This window comes from Coregonus clupeaformis, chromosome 34, assembly GCF_020615455.1.
Source record: "Coregonus clupeaformis isolate EN_2021a chromosome 34, ASM2061545v1, whole genome shotgun sequence".
Taxonomy (NCBI): domain Eukaryota; kingdom Metazoa; phylum Chordata; class Actinopteri; order Salmoniformes; family Salmonidae; genus Coregonus; species Coregonus clupeaformis.
Genome location: NC_059225.1, coordinates 9,540,970 through 9,555,686, shown reverse-complemented (window position 1 = coordinate 9,555,686; position 14,717 = coordinate 9,540,970). Strand labels below are relative to the sequence as shown.

Sequence of the window (14,717 nt, the reverse complement as noted above, 5' to 3'; positions counted from 1 at the left end):
ATATTCCACCCAGAGCAGGTGTTGAGCCCAGGCCCGGGGATTTTGGGAAGCCACACACCTCAGTGCCTTCTCCAGCTCCTGGTTCATGCGTTCAGTCTGGCCGTTTGACTGCGGGTGGAATCCAGACGATAGGCTGGCGGTGGCCCCAAGGAGATGACAGAACTCCTTCCAAAAGGTTGCTGAGAATTGCGGGCCCCGGTCTGACACTATATCCTGGGGTAGGCCATGGATACGAAACACATGTTCCAGGACCACCTGGGAGGTCTCTTTAGCAGAGGGTAGTTTGGGAAGGGGCACGAAGTGGGTCATCTTACTAAAGCGGTCAACAATGGTAAGGATGACTGTGTGTCCGTCAGAGGGCGGAAGGCCCGTAACAAAGTCCAGTGAAACGTGGGACCAGGGCCTCTTGGGTATGAGTAGGGGTTGCAGCAACCCAGCAGGAGGCTGGTTGGGAGTCTTGTTTCGGTTACAAGTGGGACAAGCTCGGATGAATTCTCGGACCTCCCGTCTCATCCCCGCCACCAGAACCGCTGGCGGACCAGATGAAGGGTGCGAGTGATGCCGGGATGACAGGCCAGACGGGATTCGTGCCCCCACTGAATCACAGGTGACCTGAGATTTGCTGGAACAAACAGACGGTTGGGGGCGCTGGTGCTTGGACCTGGCTGGTCCCGAAGAGCCTCCATGACCTGCTTCTCGATCTCCCAGGTGAGGGCCGCTACGACCAAGTGGCTGGGAAGAATGGGAGCTGTCATGGCGGTGGTCTCGTCCCTTCTGAAACATCCGGGGAAAGAGCATCAGGTTTGATGTTGCGAGATCCCGGGCGGTAGGAGAGCGTGAAATTGAAGCGCGTAAAGAACAGAGACCACCGCTGTTGACGGGAGTTCAGCCTCCTGGCTGTTTGGATATACTCCAGGTTCTTGTGGTCTGTCCACACTACGAATGGTTCCTTTGACCCCTCTAACCAGTGCCGCCATTCTTCAAGGGGCGAGCTTGACAGCCAACAGCTCGCGGTTCCCAATGTCGTAGTTGCATTCGGCAGGGGTTAGCCGACGGGAGTAGAAGGCACAGGGGTGCATCTTGCCATCCTCAGCTGCTCTTTGAGAAAGCACTGCACCCACTCCCACGTCCGAAGCATCTACCTCCACCACAAACTGCCTTGCTGCATCTGGCATCTGGAGGATGGGAGCAGAAGTGAAACATGTCTTGAGGATATTGAAGGCCTTATCAGCAGCTGATGTCCATTGGTACGGTTGTTTAGTGCTGGTTAGCGCCGTGAGGGGTGCAGCCACTGTGCTATAGTTTCTGATGAATCTCCTATAAAAGTTGGCAAAGCCCAGGAACTGTTGCAACTTCTTCCGAGACTCAGGAACTGGCCAGGAAGTGACAGCCGACACCTTCGTGAGATCCATCTGAATGCTGCCCTCGGTCACCACATACCCCAGGAATGAAACGGTCTTGGCATGGAACTCGCACTTCTCTGCCTTCACGAAAAGAGAGTTCTCCAGCAGGCGGCGCAGGACCAACCGGACGTGGTGCGTGTGTTCTGACAGAGTCTTTGAGAATATTAAAATATCGTCAAGGTACACAAATACGAACGTATTTAGCATGTCCCTGAGGATATCATTCACTAGGGCTTGAAAAACTGCTGGGGCATTGGTGAGGCCGAAGGGCATGACGAGATATTCATAGTGGCCGGTTGGTGTGTTGAACGCTGTCTTCCATTCGTCTCCCTCCCTCATCCGCACCAGATGGTAGGCATTGCGAAGGTCCAGCTTAGTGAATACAGTGGCTCCCTGCAGCAGTTCGAAGGCAGACGAAGTAAGGGCAGTGGGTAGCGATTCTTAACCGTGATGTCGTTCAGACCCCGGTAATCTATGCATGGACGAAGAGAACCGTCCTTCTTGCCGACAAAGAAGAATCCCGCTCCTGCGGGGAAGACGACGGTCTAATTATCCCGGAGGCAAGAGAGTCAATAATGTAGTCCTCCATGGCCTTTCTTTCCGGGGCTGACAGTGAATACAGACGACCCTTGGGAGGTGCTGTGCCAGGCAGGAGATCAATCGCGCAGTCATAGGGTCTGTGTGGGGGGTAGAGATGTCGCCTTGGATTTGTTGAACACCTCTTTCAGGCTGTGGTAACAGGCCGGAACATTGGATATGTCGGAGGTAGCGCTAGATCCTTCCCGGTGAACGGGCAGGGTGGCCCCCCTTAAACAGGTCTGGTGACAACTCCTTCCCCACTCACGGACTGTTCCTGTCTCCCAGTCGATGTGGGGGTTGTGCTGACGGAGCCACGGGTATCCAAGAATGAGTGGTTGGCCAGGTGAGTGTAGGAGGTGAAACTGGATGGACTCCTGGTGGTTTCCTGACAGCAGGATTGTCACAGGGGCGGAAATATGAGTGACAGTGCCAAGATGATGCCCATCCAGGGCTCGTGCAGGAATGGGTTGTGTCAGTTGATGATGGTTCACGCCCAGTTGCTGTGCAAGCTCAGGGTCCATGATGTTTGCTTCGGCTCCGGAATCCACAAGGGCGGCCAATGTATGAGTCTTGTCAGAAAGCTGAAGGCGGAGATGAAGCAGGGTCTTTCGGATGGAGGGAGACTGAAGGCTTGTTGAGCTCACCCGGATCTCCCCTACACCTGGTGAGCTGCGGCTTTTGCCGGACAAGTAGCGACACGGTGATTCTCGCCACCACAGTAGAGGCAAAGGTTGGAGCTTAGACGGCGCCGACGCTCCTCGGGAGTCAGAGAGGCACGGCCAATCTCCATGGGCTCAGGCTGATTGAGTTGGCTATGGGACTTGACAGGCAGGGGCTGGACAGAAGCGGTATCGACCCGAGTACGGATGGCAGGTTGACTGAGACGGCCCTTCTCCCTCCTCCGGGTCTGTATACGGCGGTCAATGCGAACGGCAAGGTCAATGGCGGCATCAAGCGTTGAGGGCGGGTCATGGGAAACAAGCTCGTCCTTGATATAGTCCGCCAGGCTATGGAGGAAGGCTTGCACCAGTGCATCTGGGTTAAACGAGCTTTGACTGGCCAGGGTACGAAAGTCAATGGAGAAGTCTGCCACTGTCCGATTGCCCTGACGGATGGTGAGCAGAGCTTGTGACGCTTCGGCTGTTGGCGAGCCTAGGTCAAAGACCTTTAACATCTCCTCCTCAAAGGCACTGAAGGAGGCACAGGCTGGGGTTTGCCGGTCGAATTCCGCCGTTCCCCACAACCGAGCTCGACCGGTGAGATGTGTGATGACATACCCCACCTTGGCTCCCTCTGTTGAGAAAGTCCTGGGCTGTAGTGCAAACTGGATTCGGCAGCTGCTCAAGAATGGTCTTACTTGCTTCTGGTTGCCATCAAAAGCGTTCCGGGTTCCCAATCCTTGGTTCAGGAGCGTGGGGATCTGGTGGCGGCACTGCCGGGCCTGCAGCATTGGGACCTCCAGCGGAGGGATGAAGGAGTATCGGTGGTACAGGAACAAAAGGACCAGGGGGGTGCAGGTGGAGTAGCCGGGCTTGAGAGTAGTTGCAGGGCTTGGGCTAGCTGTTGTTGCTGCAGTTGGAACTGTTGTTGCTGCTGGTTGAATAGCTGGAGAAGGGAAGCGATGTCGCCAGCCATCCGATTTATGTCTCCCTCAGAGCGTTCCAGTCGCTGTAGGGCAGTCCTCTCTGGCTCTTCCTCCATCGTGGTCGGGAGTGCGCTGGGTCCATGATGGTCAGATCGTTCTGTCACGAACAGAAGAGGACCCAAGAGCGCAAGTTCAAATTCAGAGTTCTTTATTCAAGGTTACAGGCGGGAAGAGGAGTCCCAGGGGTGTCAGGGGTCTTTCAGGGTCCTCCTGTGGGTACCTGTGCTCCGGGGGTCACCAAATGTCCGGGGGTGTCCAGTCCAAGTGCTTAGTGTGTGTGTTCCCCAGTGATGGAGCGGCGTATCGGGCTGAGGGTGGTGAAACGTCTGGGCACGCTCATCTGGTGGTCGGAGACCTGGGGGAACACACACACACAACAGCAATATGAATGGCAGGCAGAAGTACAGATCAGGGCTGGGCAAATATCGTGGTGAGAGACAGAAGGCAGAAACGAGTTACCGGAGGGGCTGAAGATCGGAGAGTAGTCGAGGTCCAGAAGGCAGGTTGGGATAGACGGGGCAGTAGAACAAGGAGGCAGTCAAGAAAGGATCGGTATCACAAACAGGAGTCAGAGCGCAGACAGGCAGGTTACTGGTCCGGGTTTGAAGACGATCTGACAGGGCTTGGCTGAAAAACAGGGCTTGATATACTGGGAGAGGTAGTGGGGAAATGCAGTTCAGCTGGCAGAGTAATTAGAACAGAGTGAGGCAAGGTGAGGATGGTGAGTGGGAAATGCAGTGCAGCTGGCCAGGTAACAAGAGCAGAGCAGGGCAGGTGGAGCTAGTTAGGCTGAGTAGAGAGAGGGAGGTGAGCAGAGTGGAAGATAATTGAATGCAATTAATGTTGCTACCAGGGAGAGAGAGTGCTCATGACAGGGTTTGAGGAGGGAGCCTATTAGTATTTATTTAATGCAAGTTCACAAAGTTTCCCCAAACTACCGTTAAGTATAACGTTACTCGTAAAAAAAATCTTCAATCAATCAATGTAATTTCCCCCAATGCCTTTAAGAGCAGTAGTCGAAAGTGCCCTCATCTTGGCTTAGTACCATGCTTTTGCGCAATACAAATTACCTTTCCAGAAACAAAACTCCTACTGTTTTTTATAAACAGATAACCCAGAATTCATAAAGTTAACGAAACTAAGTTGTAGGTATTTACAGGACAGTTTCCATAGCATACCTGCCTCTACCTCTGTGAGCTGTGGGTGATGCCATACTACACAAATCAAAAGGCTCTCTGATGGTGGTTGTCTGGAGCATGGGCAGAAAGCAGCTGCTCCCTTTCATGACACACAGGCCTTATGGGAAAGGTGTGGGGGGGGGGCTCTGCATAACCATCTTCAGCAGACAGCTGACCCTCTTCTCCCTCTCCATCTTCCTCTCCGCGACCTGCTGACACTCTGGGCTGGCGTTATGACTGGTGTGTGACGTGCTAGGTCTCTGGGTTGGGGGTGGCCAGCAGGGGCACGTTGTCCCTCCTCCTCCGGCCCAGCGGGGGCCGTCGGTACCGCTCCCCGTCGGCCAGCGTCTGGGGCAGCGGTTTCCTCTTGCTCTCGGGCAGCAGCAGGATGGAGAGCACAGCCAGCAGAGCCAGGGAGGAGTACACCACGTGGTGAAGGAAGTAGCCGTAGTGGTTGCGCAGGTCCATGAGCGGCGAGGTGAGCTGGCCAACACAGCCCAGGGCCAACACCGTGCCCACGCCAATGCCCCTGGACAAGAGGGAAAGTTCAAAGGTCAGTGATCTCCAAGAGGAAAGATCAGGGAAGAGAGATATCATGAGGATGAAGCCAAAAATGACACCCATTAATATGAATATCAGGCCTAATAATATGTCTAATACAAGGAACAAGCCTAGATGGGGAAGACTGGTGTGACAGCCTATGAGTTGCTGGTCCTTACCTAATGACGGTGGGCATGATCTCTGCTGTAAAGAGGACACAGAGAGAGGCAGCGGCCTGGGAGGAGAAGAGACCCATCACAGAGAACACAGTGATGGCCGCCTCACTTAGATCTGAGAGAGGAACAGGAGGGAGAGTTAACTTATTACTTAACTCCACAGACTGACCGACTGCTGATTACAGCTGAAACTGAGACGCGACTTTGACTTTCCTGCCACGGCAGTGTCCTACAGGAACTGATATACCACCATTCAGCCACAAGGTGGGGCCATGAAAAGAGAACCTGTGCTTCCTGTTTTCAATGTCAATTGAGAAAATGATGGAGTCGTAACTACGTCATGACATATGTTCTCCTATGAACTGAATTACATTTACTCTCTGTGTATTCAAGGTTAGGAGTAGGTAGAATTTGGCCCTTAAGCACTGACACAGGATTATATGTTTTAGTGGATGAAAACATACCTGATCCTGTATCAGCGGTGAAGGGACCATATCTACTTTCTCCAAAGCATTATGTTGCTTAAAGGGCCAATTCGCATTTGAAACAATAACAAAGCGGCCAGCCACCCCATCTCTGTTTCGGTAAAAAGCAGAGGGATGGACCTGGAGAAAAGGAACCACTCAAATGCATAGACAAAGCTATGGATGCAAGGACTGACCATTATCGGAATTATAGTTTGAACCATGTTTTAAGGCTATACAGTGTTTGTTTACATTGTTTACAAACATTGGAGTAAAACAAGCTTATATTTTGGGTTCTGATGGGGTACGACAGTTGAACTAAGCTCATGAGGCATTTTAGTTATATTCTTAAAGAATCAATTGGTATTAATCATTAATTTATAAGTCAAAAAATGGGTGTAGTAACTAAGGATTCTAGCTTTAAGGGCAACTTCTACCTTGAACGCCAACTTACACTCCATCAGTCCGAGGAGAATCAGAGATGCCAGCCCTGTCATCGTCATGGCGAGGAGCAGGATACCACGGCGACCACACCTGTTCACGGTTGCCCATAACAACAGCCAGGCCCCTCCTCCCGCACAGACAGACAGCAGATAGGTCCAATAGAAGCTGGGGGCAGTGCCTCTGACATCACCGCGGAACGAGCTGTAACAGTGACTAATGCCATGGGAAATGAACCTGACAGACAACAGGAGAGTGATGGAGAGGGAGAATCATGGTCTGATTGGCAACTACTATATGAATCCTCTGGGTCCCTACCAGTAAAATGTTGATAGAAGCAAGGGCAAACCTTTATATTACACTATAGGTAGCATACATGGTAATATGTTTGGTTACCAAAATGTCATTACTTCTCACTAGTAACCGGTGTAGTTACTGTGTAGTTACACAAAGAAGTTAAAAACTTTAATGTACTGTATTTGTAATTGTATTTATTAGGGATCCTCATTGGCAACAGCTACTCTTCCTGGGGTCCAAACACATTAAGGCACTTACATTAGAAATAAAATAAAAGATAAAACAGTACATCATATAACATTATTACATCCCTAAATATCTTATTCTACTACTACTACTACTACTACTACTACTACTACTACTACTACTACTACTACTACTACTACTACTACTACTACTACTACTACGTGTGCAGCTATTTAAAAATGTGAGGGGAGCTTCAAACAGCACAGTTAGGTGACTTACGAGGTGAAGCCGAGCACACAGATGTTTTTCCAGATGTTCCTGCTGTGTACGAGCTCTGGGAAGGACAGGTGTGGGCGAGTAGAGGGAGATAGCTCCGAGTCCAGCTCTGATATCATGACAACAACACCACAAATGTCACACTGGAGGCATCAGCAGAGACATTTTTTTCCCCCCCAATCAAAAGTCATACATCTCATGAAAAGACAAAATGGTTGCCACACACCTGTGAAGCTCTCTTCATCCCTCTCTCTATGTCTTCTTTCACTGAAGGAATTCAGATCAGCTGATCTCTCAGAGAGAAGAAGCCAGCGAGGAGACTCAGGGAATACCCCTGGAATACTGAAACAAAACAAACATTTGAATGTCATTTCCTCCTAGCTTTCCTTCTAGGTTGAGGATAACAACGGTTAAAATAGGATTGTAATGAAGCCATAAGGCATGAGAACCCAGGGATTACCGTGTGATGACTCCTGATTAAGGGCTGTTCTTAGAAAGAATTCTAAACAATGGGACCAGCTATGCTAGTTAGCATCCACATGGAATTATTAGGTTCTTCAACCTAGGATCCATACCAAGCTATTTTCTCCCCTGGAACGTCAAAGTTGTTATTTCATTTGCTCTGTGTTAAATTTGCTATTTGCAATAAAAGGTAATGAGGACTCTGGGAGGGACACTGCACCTTGAAGCCAAATGCTAATGTATTCTGACTTCAGTTAATGGCTGAATGAAACAGGGGGATTGAAATCAATACAATGCTGGAGTCAGCAAGTCAGTTTGCACTTAGGTCTTTAATCAAATGAATACCATATTCCTCTTTCCCTTGTCAATAAGCTACTATCCCCCCAAACACACACACACACACTCACCCATAGGTGAGGAACAGAGAGAGCGGTGCAGCCCCAGTTCCAAGTAAGCCCCTCCAGGACTGGCAACCCAGAGCAACACCCAGCAACAGCAGCTCTCCAGCAACCGTAGTTAGTCCTGCTACCATGGTGACCAGCAGACGTAGTGAGGGGTCACAGAGTTCAAGACCTGTCAATCAAACACACAGACAAAACAATGAATGATTACAGACACAACAGTGCTGAACGATTAATAAACAAGTTTGGTCTTTAAAGTATCCTCAAAATGGTTTTAAGATGCTATTTTCTGTGTGGTGTCAGGTTTGAAAAGATCAGCAGTAGTCATCATGGCAGTAGTGTTTTGATGCTATTGATAGAGCCTTTGTCACGCCCTGACTCTAGAGCCTTTGTCACGCCCTGACTCTAGAGCCTTTGTCACGCCCTGACTCTAGAGCCTTTGTCACGCCCTGACTCTAGAGCCTTTGTCACGCCCTGACTCTAGAGCCTTTGTCACGCCCTGACTCTGGGGACTCTTATTTGTTGAGTCAGGGTATGATTTTCTATGTGGTGTATATCTGTCAGAGGCAGCTGTGGCTCGTTGTCTCTGATTGGGGACCACACTTAGGCAGCCTATTGGCACTAGTGGGTTGTGGGATCTTGTTCCGTGTGAGGTATGTTGTTTGTGTACCTTGGGACTTCACGTTTCGTTTAGTTTGTTGTTTTGTCGTTGTTTTTTTCGGTTCATTTACATTTTAGTCATTTAGCAGACGCTCTTATCCAGAGCGACTTACAGGAGCAATTAGGGTTAAGTGCCTTGCTTAAGGGCACATCGACAGATTTTTCACCTAGTCGGCTCGGGGATTAGAACCAGCGACCTTTCGGTTACTGGCACAACGCTCTTACCCACTAAGCTACCTGCCGCCCAACATGTATGCATATCACGCTGCGCCTTGGTCTGACCCGTCTATGAACGAACGTGACAGCCTTTGGAACTGTGGCAAGGGTCCTGTGTTTTGAGCAATCATGTGACATGCCTGGATTTGAACTTTAAATGTATCAAACGGTCCTTTTTTCTCCTTATGGCAGATGGTCCAGCACCATCCTCAGAAAATTGCTTTCATTTTTGGAGTAAATCTCATTTCTGGATAAGGCTTAAAATATAGAATAGAATCATGCTATGTCACGTGATTGCGCAATACACAGGGCCCTAACTATAGAACCAGTATCTGGAGACTACTCACGTGTGATGTAAAGGCCCTAACTATAGAACCAGTATCTGGAGACTACTCACGTGTGATGTAAAGGCCCTAACTATAGAACCAGTATCTGGAGACTACTCACGTGTGATGTAAAGGCCCTAACTATAGAACCAGTATCTGGAGACTACTCACGTGTGATGTAAAGGCCCTAACTATAGAACCAGTATCTGGAGACAACTCACGTGTGATGTAAAGGCCCTAACTATAGAACCAGTATCTGGAGACTACTCACGTGTGATGTAAAGGCCCTAACTATAGAACCAGTATCTGGAGACTACTCACGTGTGATGTAAAGGCCCTAACTATGGTACCAGTATCTGGAGACTACTCACGTGTGATGTAAAGGCCCTAACTATAGCACCAGTATCTGGAGACTACTCACGTGTGATGTAAAGGCCCTAACTATAGCACCAGTATCTGGAGACTACTCACGTGTGATGTAAAGGCCCTAACTATAGAACCAGTATCTGGAGACTACTCACGTGTGATGTAAAGGCCCTAACTATAGAACCAGTATCTGGAGACTACTCACGTGTGATGTAAAGGCCCTAACTATAGAACCAGTATCTGGAGACTACTCACGTGTGATGTAAAGGCCCTAACTATAGAACCAGTATCTGGAGACTACTCACGTGTGATGTAAAGGCCCCTAACTATAGAACCAGTATCTGGAGACTACTCACGTGTGATGTAAAGGCCCTAACTATAGAACCAGTATCTGGAGACTACTCACGTGTGATGTAAAGGCCCTAACTATAGAACCAGTATCTGGAGACTACTCACGTGTGATGTAAAGGCCCTAACTATAGAACCAGTATCTGGAGACTACTCACGTGTGATGTAAAGGCCCTAACTATGGTACCAGTATCTGGAGACTACTCACGTGTGATGTAAAGGCCCTAACTATAGCACCAGTATCTGGAGACTACTCACGTGTGATGTAAAGGCCCTAACTATAGCACCAGTATCTGGAGACTACTCACGTGTGATGTAAAGGCCCTAACTATAGAACCAGTATCTGGAGACTACTCACGTGTGATGTAAAGGCCCTAACTATGGTACCAGTATCTGGAGACTACTCACGTGTGATGTAAAGGCCCTACCTATAGAACCAGTATCTGGAGACTACTCACGTGTGATGTAAAGGCCCTAACTATAGAACCAGTATCTGGAGACTACTCACGTGTGATGTAAAGGCCCTAACTATAGAACCAGTATCTGGAGACTACTCACGTGTGATGTAAAGCGTGAGGTAGACACCAGCGCTAGCAGCAGCCAGGCAAAAGCGCATGACAATAAAAAAAGGGGGTGAGGTAGAGACGCACACAAGCACCCCAAATACCACTGAGAGGGTCAGCGAAATGAGCAGTGTCTTCAACCTGCCCAGTCTGAGGAAAACATAGAGAAGAGACAAAGCTCTGTTTAAGTCATGCATAAGCAATGGCCTCTGAACGCTATGGGCCGGTTTCATGGAAATTGAATCCAGGAAAAGGCCTTGTAAAAACAGAGGTTTAAAAACACAGTTAAAAGTCCTGGATTAAGCTACTAAATAACAAAGGTAATTTCCATGTAAATACATAGCTTTTTAGGGACATCTAGAAATATACTTAAACAATTTTAATTCAACCACATTTCTGGATTCAGGTGCAGCTCAGCTCAGTCGCCGAAAGCCTCATTCATTCAACGACCTTTAATGAACAGAATATTGTCTAATTAAATTTGTTCATCTCACTTTAAATCCTCAAGAGGTCTCCCCCCAGTCTAACCCTTGTATTTCCTTTGTATTTCTCAGCTCGTCTCACCTGTCAGCTGCAAAGCCCAGTCCCAGGCATCCTGTCAGAACGCCCAGTATGAAGGACACCTCCTCGACTGGGACCAGCCAGTACTGACCACACACCAAATCCCACTGGTAGAGGAAAGCAAAGAGGTGGGAAATCAACAGAAGATTACAGAAAGGGAAGAGAGTTAAACATGTTATGCACAATCACTCCATCAATAGGACATTGTTCCAGATCATACAGAAAAAGTCATTACAACCAAACTGCAGTATATTGAAATGTGATTTAAATCATTTCCTTTCAGTGGACCAATCGAGAGCTTAAGACCTTCATGGAAAACACAGTGGACCAATCGAGAGGTTAAGACCTCCATGGAAAACACAGTGGACCAATCGAGAGGTTAAGACCTCCATGGAAAACACAGTGGACCAATCGAGAGCTTAAGACCTCCATGGAAAACACAGTGGACCAATCGAGAGGTTAAGACCTCCATGGAAAGCACAGTGGTGTTATACTGGTGGATCATGACAAGGTAAAAATATACTCTGAAACCAACCACTGAATCTGGCCTTGTGTCTATGAAAAGAGTGACTGAATTATATTCCTGCCGTCTATAGGCACATGGAAAACCCACTGCAGTAGTCTGTCTCTTCAGTCTATAGGCACATGGAAAAACCACTGCAGTAGTCTGTCTCTTCAGTCTATAGGCACATGGAAAACCCACTGCAGTAGTCTGTCCCTTCGGTCTATAGGCACATGGAAAAACCACTGCAGTAGTCTGTCCCTTCGGTCTATAGGCACATGGAAAACCCACTGCAGTAGTCTGTCCCTTCGGTCTATAGGCACATGGAAAAACCACTGCAGTAGTCTGTCCCTTCGGTCTATAGGCACATGGAAAAACCACTGCAGTAGTCTGTCCCTTCGGTCTATAGGCACATGGAAAAACCACTGCAGTAGTCTGTCCCTGCCGTCTATAGGCACATGGAAAAACCACTGCAGTAGTCTGTCCCTTCGGTCTATAGGCACATGGAAAAACCACTGCAGTAGTCTGTCCCTTCAGTCTATAGGCACATGGAAAAACCACTGCAGTAGTCTGTCCCTGCCGTCTATAGGCACATGGAAAACCCACTGCAGTAGTCTGTCTCTTCAGTCTATAGGCACATGGAAAAACCACTGCAGTAGTCTGTCCCTGCCGTCTATAGGCACATGGAAAAACCACTGCAGTAGTCTGTCTCTTCAGTCTATAGGCACATGGAAAAACCACTGCAGTAGTCTGTCCCTGCCGTCTATAGGCACATGGAAAACCCACTGCAGTAGTCTGTCTCTTCAGTCTATAGGCACATGGAAAAACCACTGCAGTAGTCTGTCCCTGCCGTCTATAGGCACATGGAAAAACCACTGCAGTAGTCTGTCCCTGCCGTCTATAGGCACATGGAAAAACCACTGCAGTAGTCTGTCTCTTCAGTCTATAGGCACATGGAAAAACCACTGCAGTAGTCTGTCTCTTCAGTTAGAAGGACTCCTTGAGACCAGTGTATGTTCAGTTAACCACAGAGGGCAACAGGCCCACAGAAAAGCTTACAGAAACGTTGAGTATGCCACCCGCGTCACCATGCATGGAATTCAAAACAAATAGAATGTGAGTCCACAGTGGGCCAATCGAGAGGTTAAGACCTCCATGGAAAACACAGTGGACCAATCGAGAGCTTAAGACCTCCATGGAAAACACAGTGGACCAATCGAGAGCTTAAGACCTCCATGGAAAACACAGTGGACCAATCGAGAGCTTAAGACCTCCATGGAAATATTGGGTGTGGTGGACATTGAACAAGAGTCCTGCTAAAGACATTAGGCCTGGAGCGTCATAAGGCAATGTAGAACACATCATTAAATGAATAAAGGCAGGAGGAGTTTGGTTGTACATTTCCCATGACCTCCCTCTACTACTGTTTCTGATCCTGTGGGTGCCGTGACTGTTTATAACATAGGCCTACTTCATCAAAGCTGTGTTAAATGGTGAAAGCATTTTTTTTACCACACTGTAAATGGGTTGCCGTGAATTTGACAGTTACTTACAGGCAGCTCATTGGCAAGTACATTTTCTGTTTTTCATATTACAGTACACCTACTGTAATCTAATTACGGTATCAAAGCAAGTACTGTGTAATGACACAGTACAATACTGTAACATTTATTGTATTATACTGTAAAAAAGTAAATGCTACTGTAATCATAATGAATGGATCAATGGATGAATTTCATTGAGGGGAGTGGTTTGTATTTCACAGTATTTTAATGTAATTACAAGGGATACACAGTACAGCATATCTATAAATATGTGGTGTTTGATATCCCTTGCACTTCTAGAGGCCTGAACAAAGGCTTCCAAGCTGACAGTGAATACAGGGCAAATCAGACCAAAAGAACATGGCAAAATGCTCAACCATTTAATGCTTAAGACTTGCTGCCACTCCAATCATGTCCCCTATACAAATTGATGGGGGCACTATAACACATAGGAGTTAAATTGGTACAGCATTCTCACTAACGGGTGCTACAAATATAGCCTTACAAGGCATGCCTCAAAATATGTTAATGAGCCAGAAACCCAGTTTTGGTCAAAAGGTTTTTGGCGCTCCAAAGATACAGTATGGTACTGTATTCTGTGGGATGGAATTACAGTACCATTCGAAATACAGCCATTCTTTCCCCACCCACAACATTTTCCCACAATGCACCATAATTGACAGTATGCTACAGTAAAACGTTTCAGAGTATTTTACTAATGGTAATACCCAAAATTACTGTATAAATTACAGTTTTACGTTACACTGCATGTAAAGGTATCAGGACTTCACTGAGTAATTCATTATATCGTTGTTAAACAATCATTCCCTGTTCCGCTAGGAGCCACTTGGATGCTGAGACCGGGAATTACAAAACTAATCAAGAAAACAATGAAGCCGACGAAGTTCCTTGAGGTACCTCAGTAACAACGTTAATCCTCAATCCTTCTGTGACGTTGTAGTTCCAGCCAGCTTCACAGTTTTCCACCCCGGACTGGGTACCGTTGATAAACTGCTTGCACTGAGACAGCCCCCCGCTGTCCCCCACTCTGTCCCCTTTTTCCCAGGGCAGGGAGGCGTTAAGGATCTGCGGGGCAGGCAAGGGTCCCGGGAGGCGGCAGTGGTGCGGTGAGGTGAAGGTAAGCAGGGCGTCCGAGGAGAGAAGGAAGGCCAGGAAGAGATTGGGGAGGATGGAGAGACAGATCAGCATCCTCTGTTTCTTCCTCCCTAGGGCCAGGACCATCACCTCCCCCGTGGGAGGCAGGGAGGGGGGAGGCGGGAGGGAGGAGGACGGAGTGGGAGAGGAGGGAGTGGGAGAGGAGGGGAGGGAGGAAGGGGGAGGCGGATAGGGGGAAGGGGAGGGGAGGGTAGACTCAGGTGATGTCATGACTGAGGACCAGAGAGGCTGTGGTCACTTCTTAGATGGACTGGGAAATATGGGAAATATCTGTGGAGGGAAAACATACACAAATATTGACATGCCTGGATTCACCATGACTACTTCCTCCCATATATATTATTAGCTACAGTAAGTAAGAAATAGACCGACTTCAACTGTATATATTATTAGCTACAGTATACAGT

The 14,717-nt window shown here is 48.2% G+C and overlaps 1 protein-coding gene across 1 annotated transcript; it reads right to left on the bottom strand.

Moving 5' to 3' along the window:
• Positions 1-4,504: 4,504 nt before the first annotated feature.
• On the bottom strand, positions 4,505-14,405 carry LOC121549700 (solute carrier family 22 member 17-like). Its single transcript, XM_041861540.1, has 9 exons — positions 14,053-14,405; positions 11,092-11,195; positions 10,523-10,677; positions 8,055-8,220; positions 7,412-7,527; positions 7,189-7,294; positions 6,440-6,663; positions 5,525-5,636; positions 4,505-5,334 (listed from the first exon to the last, which is right to left on the bottom strand). Exons 1-9 carry the CDS (start codon positions 14,374-14,376, stop codon positions 5,058-5,060), a joined length of 1,584 nt encoding a protein of 527 aa, XP_041717474.1. The 5' UTR covers positions 14,377-14,405; the 3' UTR covers positions 4,505-5,057.
• Positions 14,406-14,717: the final 312 nt, after the last annotated feature.

What these genes read in the sequence shown, in the direction of transcription:
- LOC121549700 (XM_041861540.1), bottom strand. Translation starts at nt 14,376, where the DNA reads ATGGTCCTGGCCCTAGGGAGGAAGAAACAGAGGATGCTGATCTGTCTC. An exon ending in CCTCACGCTTTACATCACAC is followed by an intron (nt 8,221 to 10,522) that starts GTGAGTAGTCTC and finishes TTTGATTGACAG; the next exon opens with GTCTTGAACTCTGTGACCCC. An exon ending in TCTCCTCGGACTGATGGAGT is followed by an intron (nt 5,637 to 6,439) that starts GTAAGTTGGCGT and finishes TTCCTCTCTCAG; the next exon opens with ATCTAAGTGAGGCGGCCATC.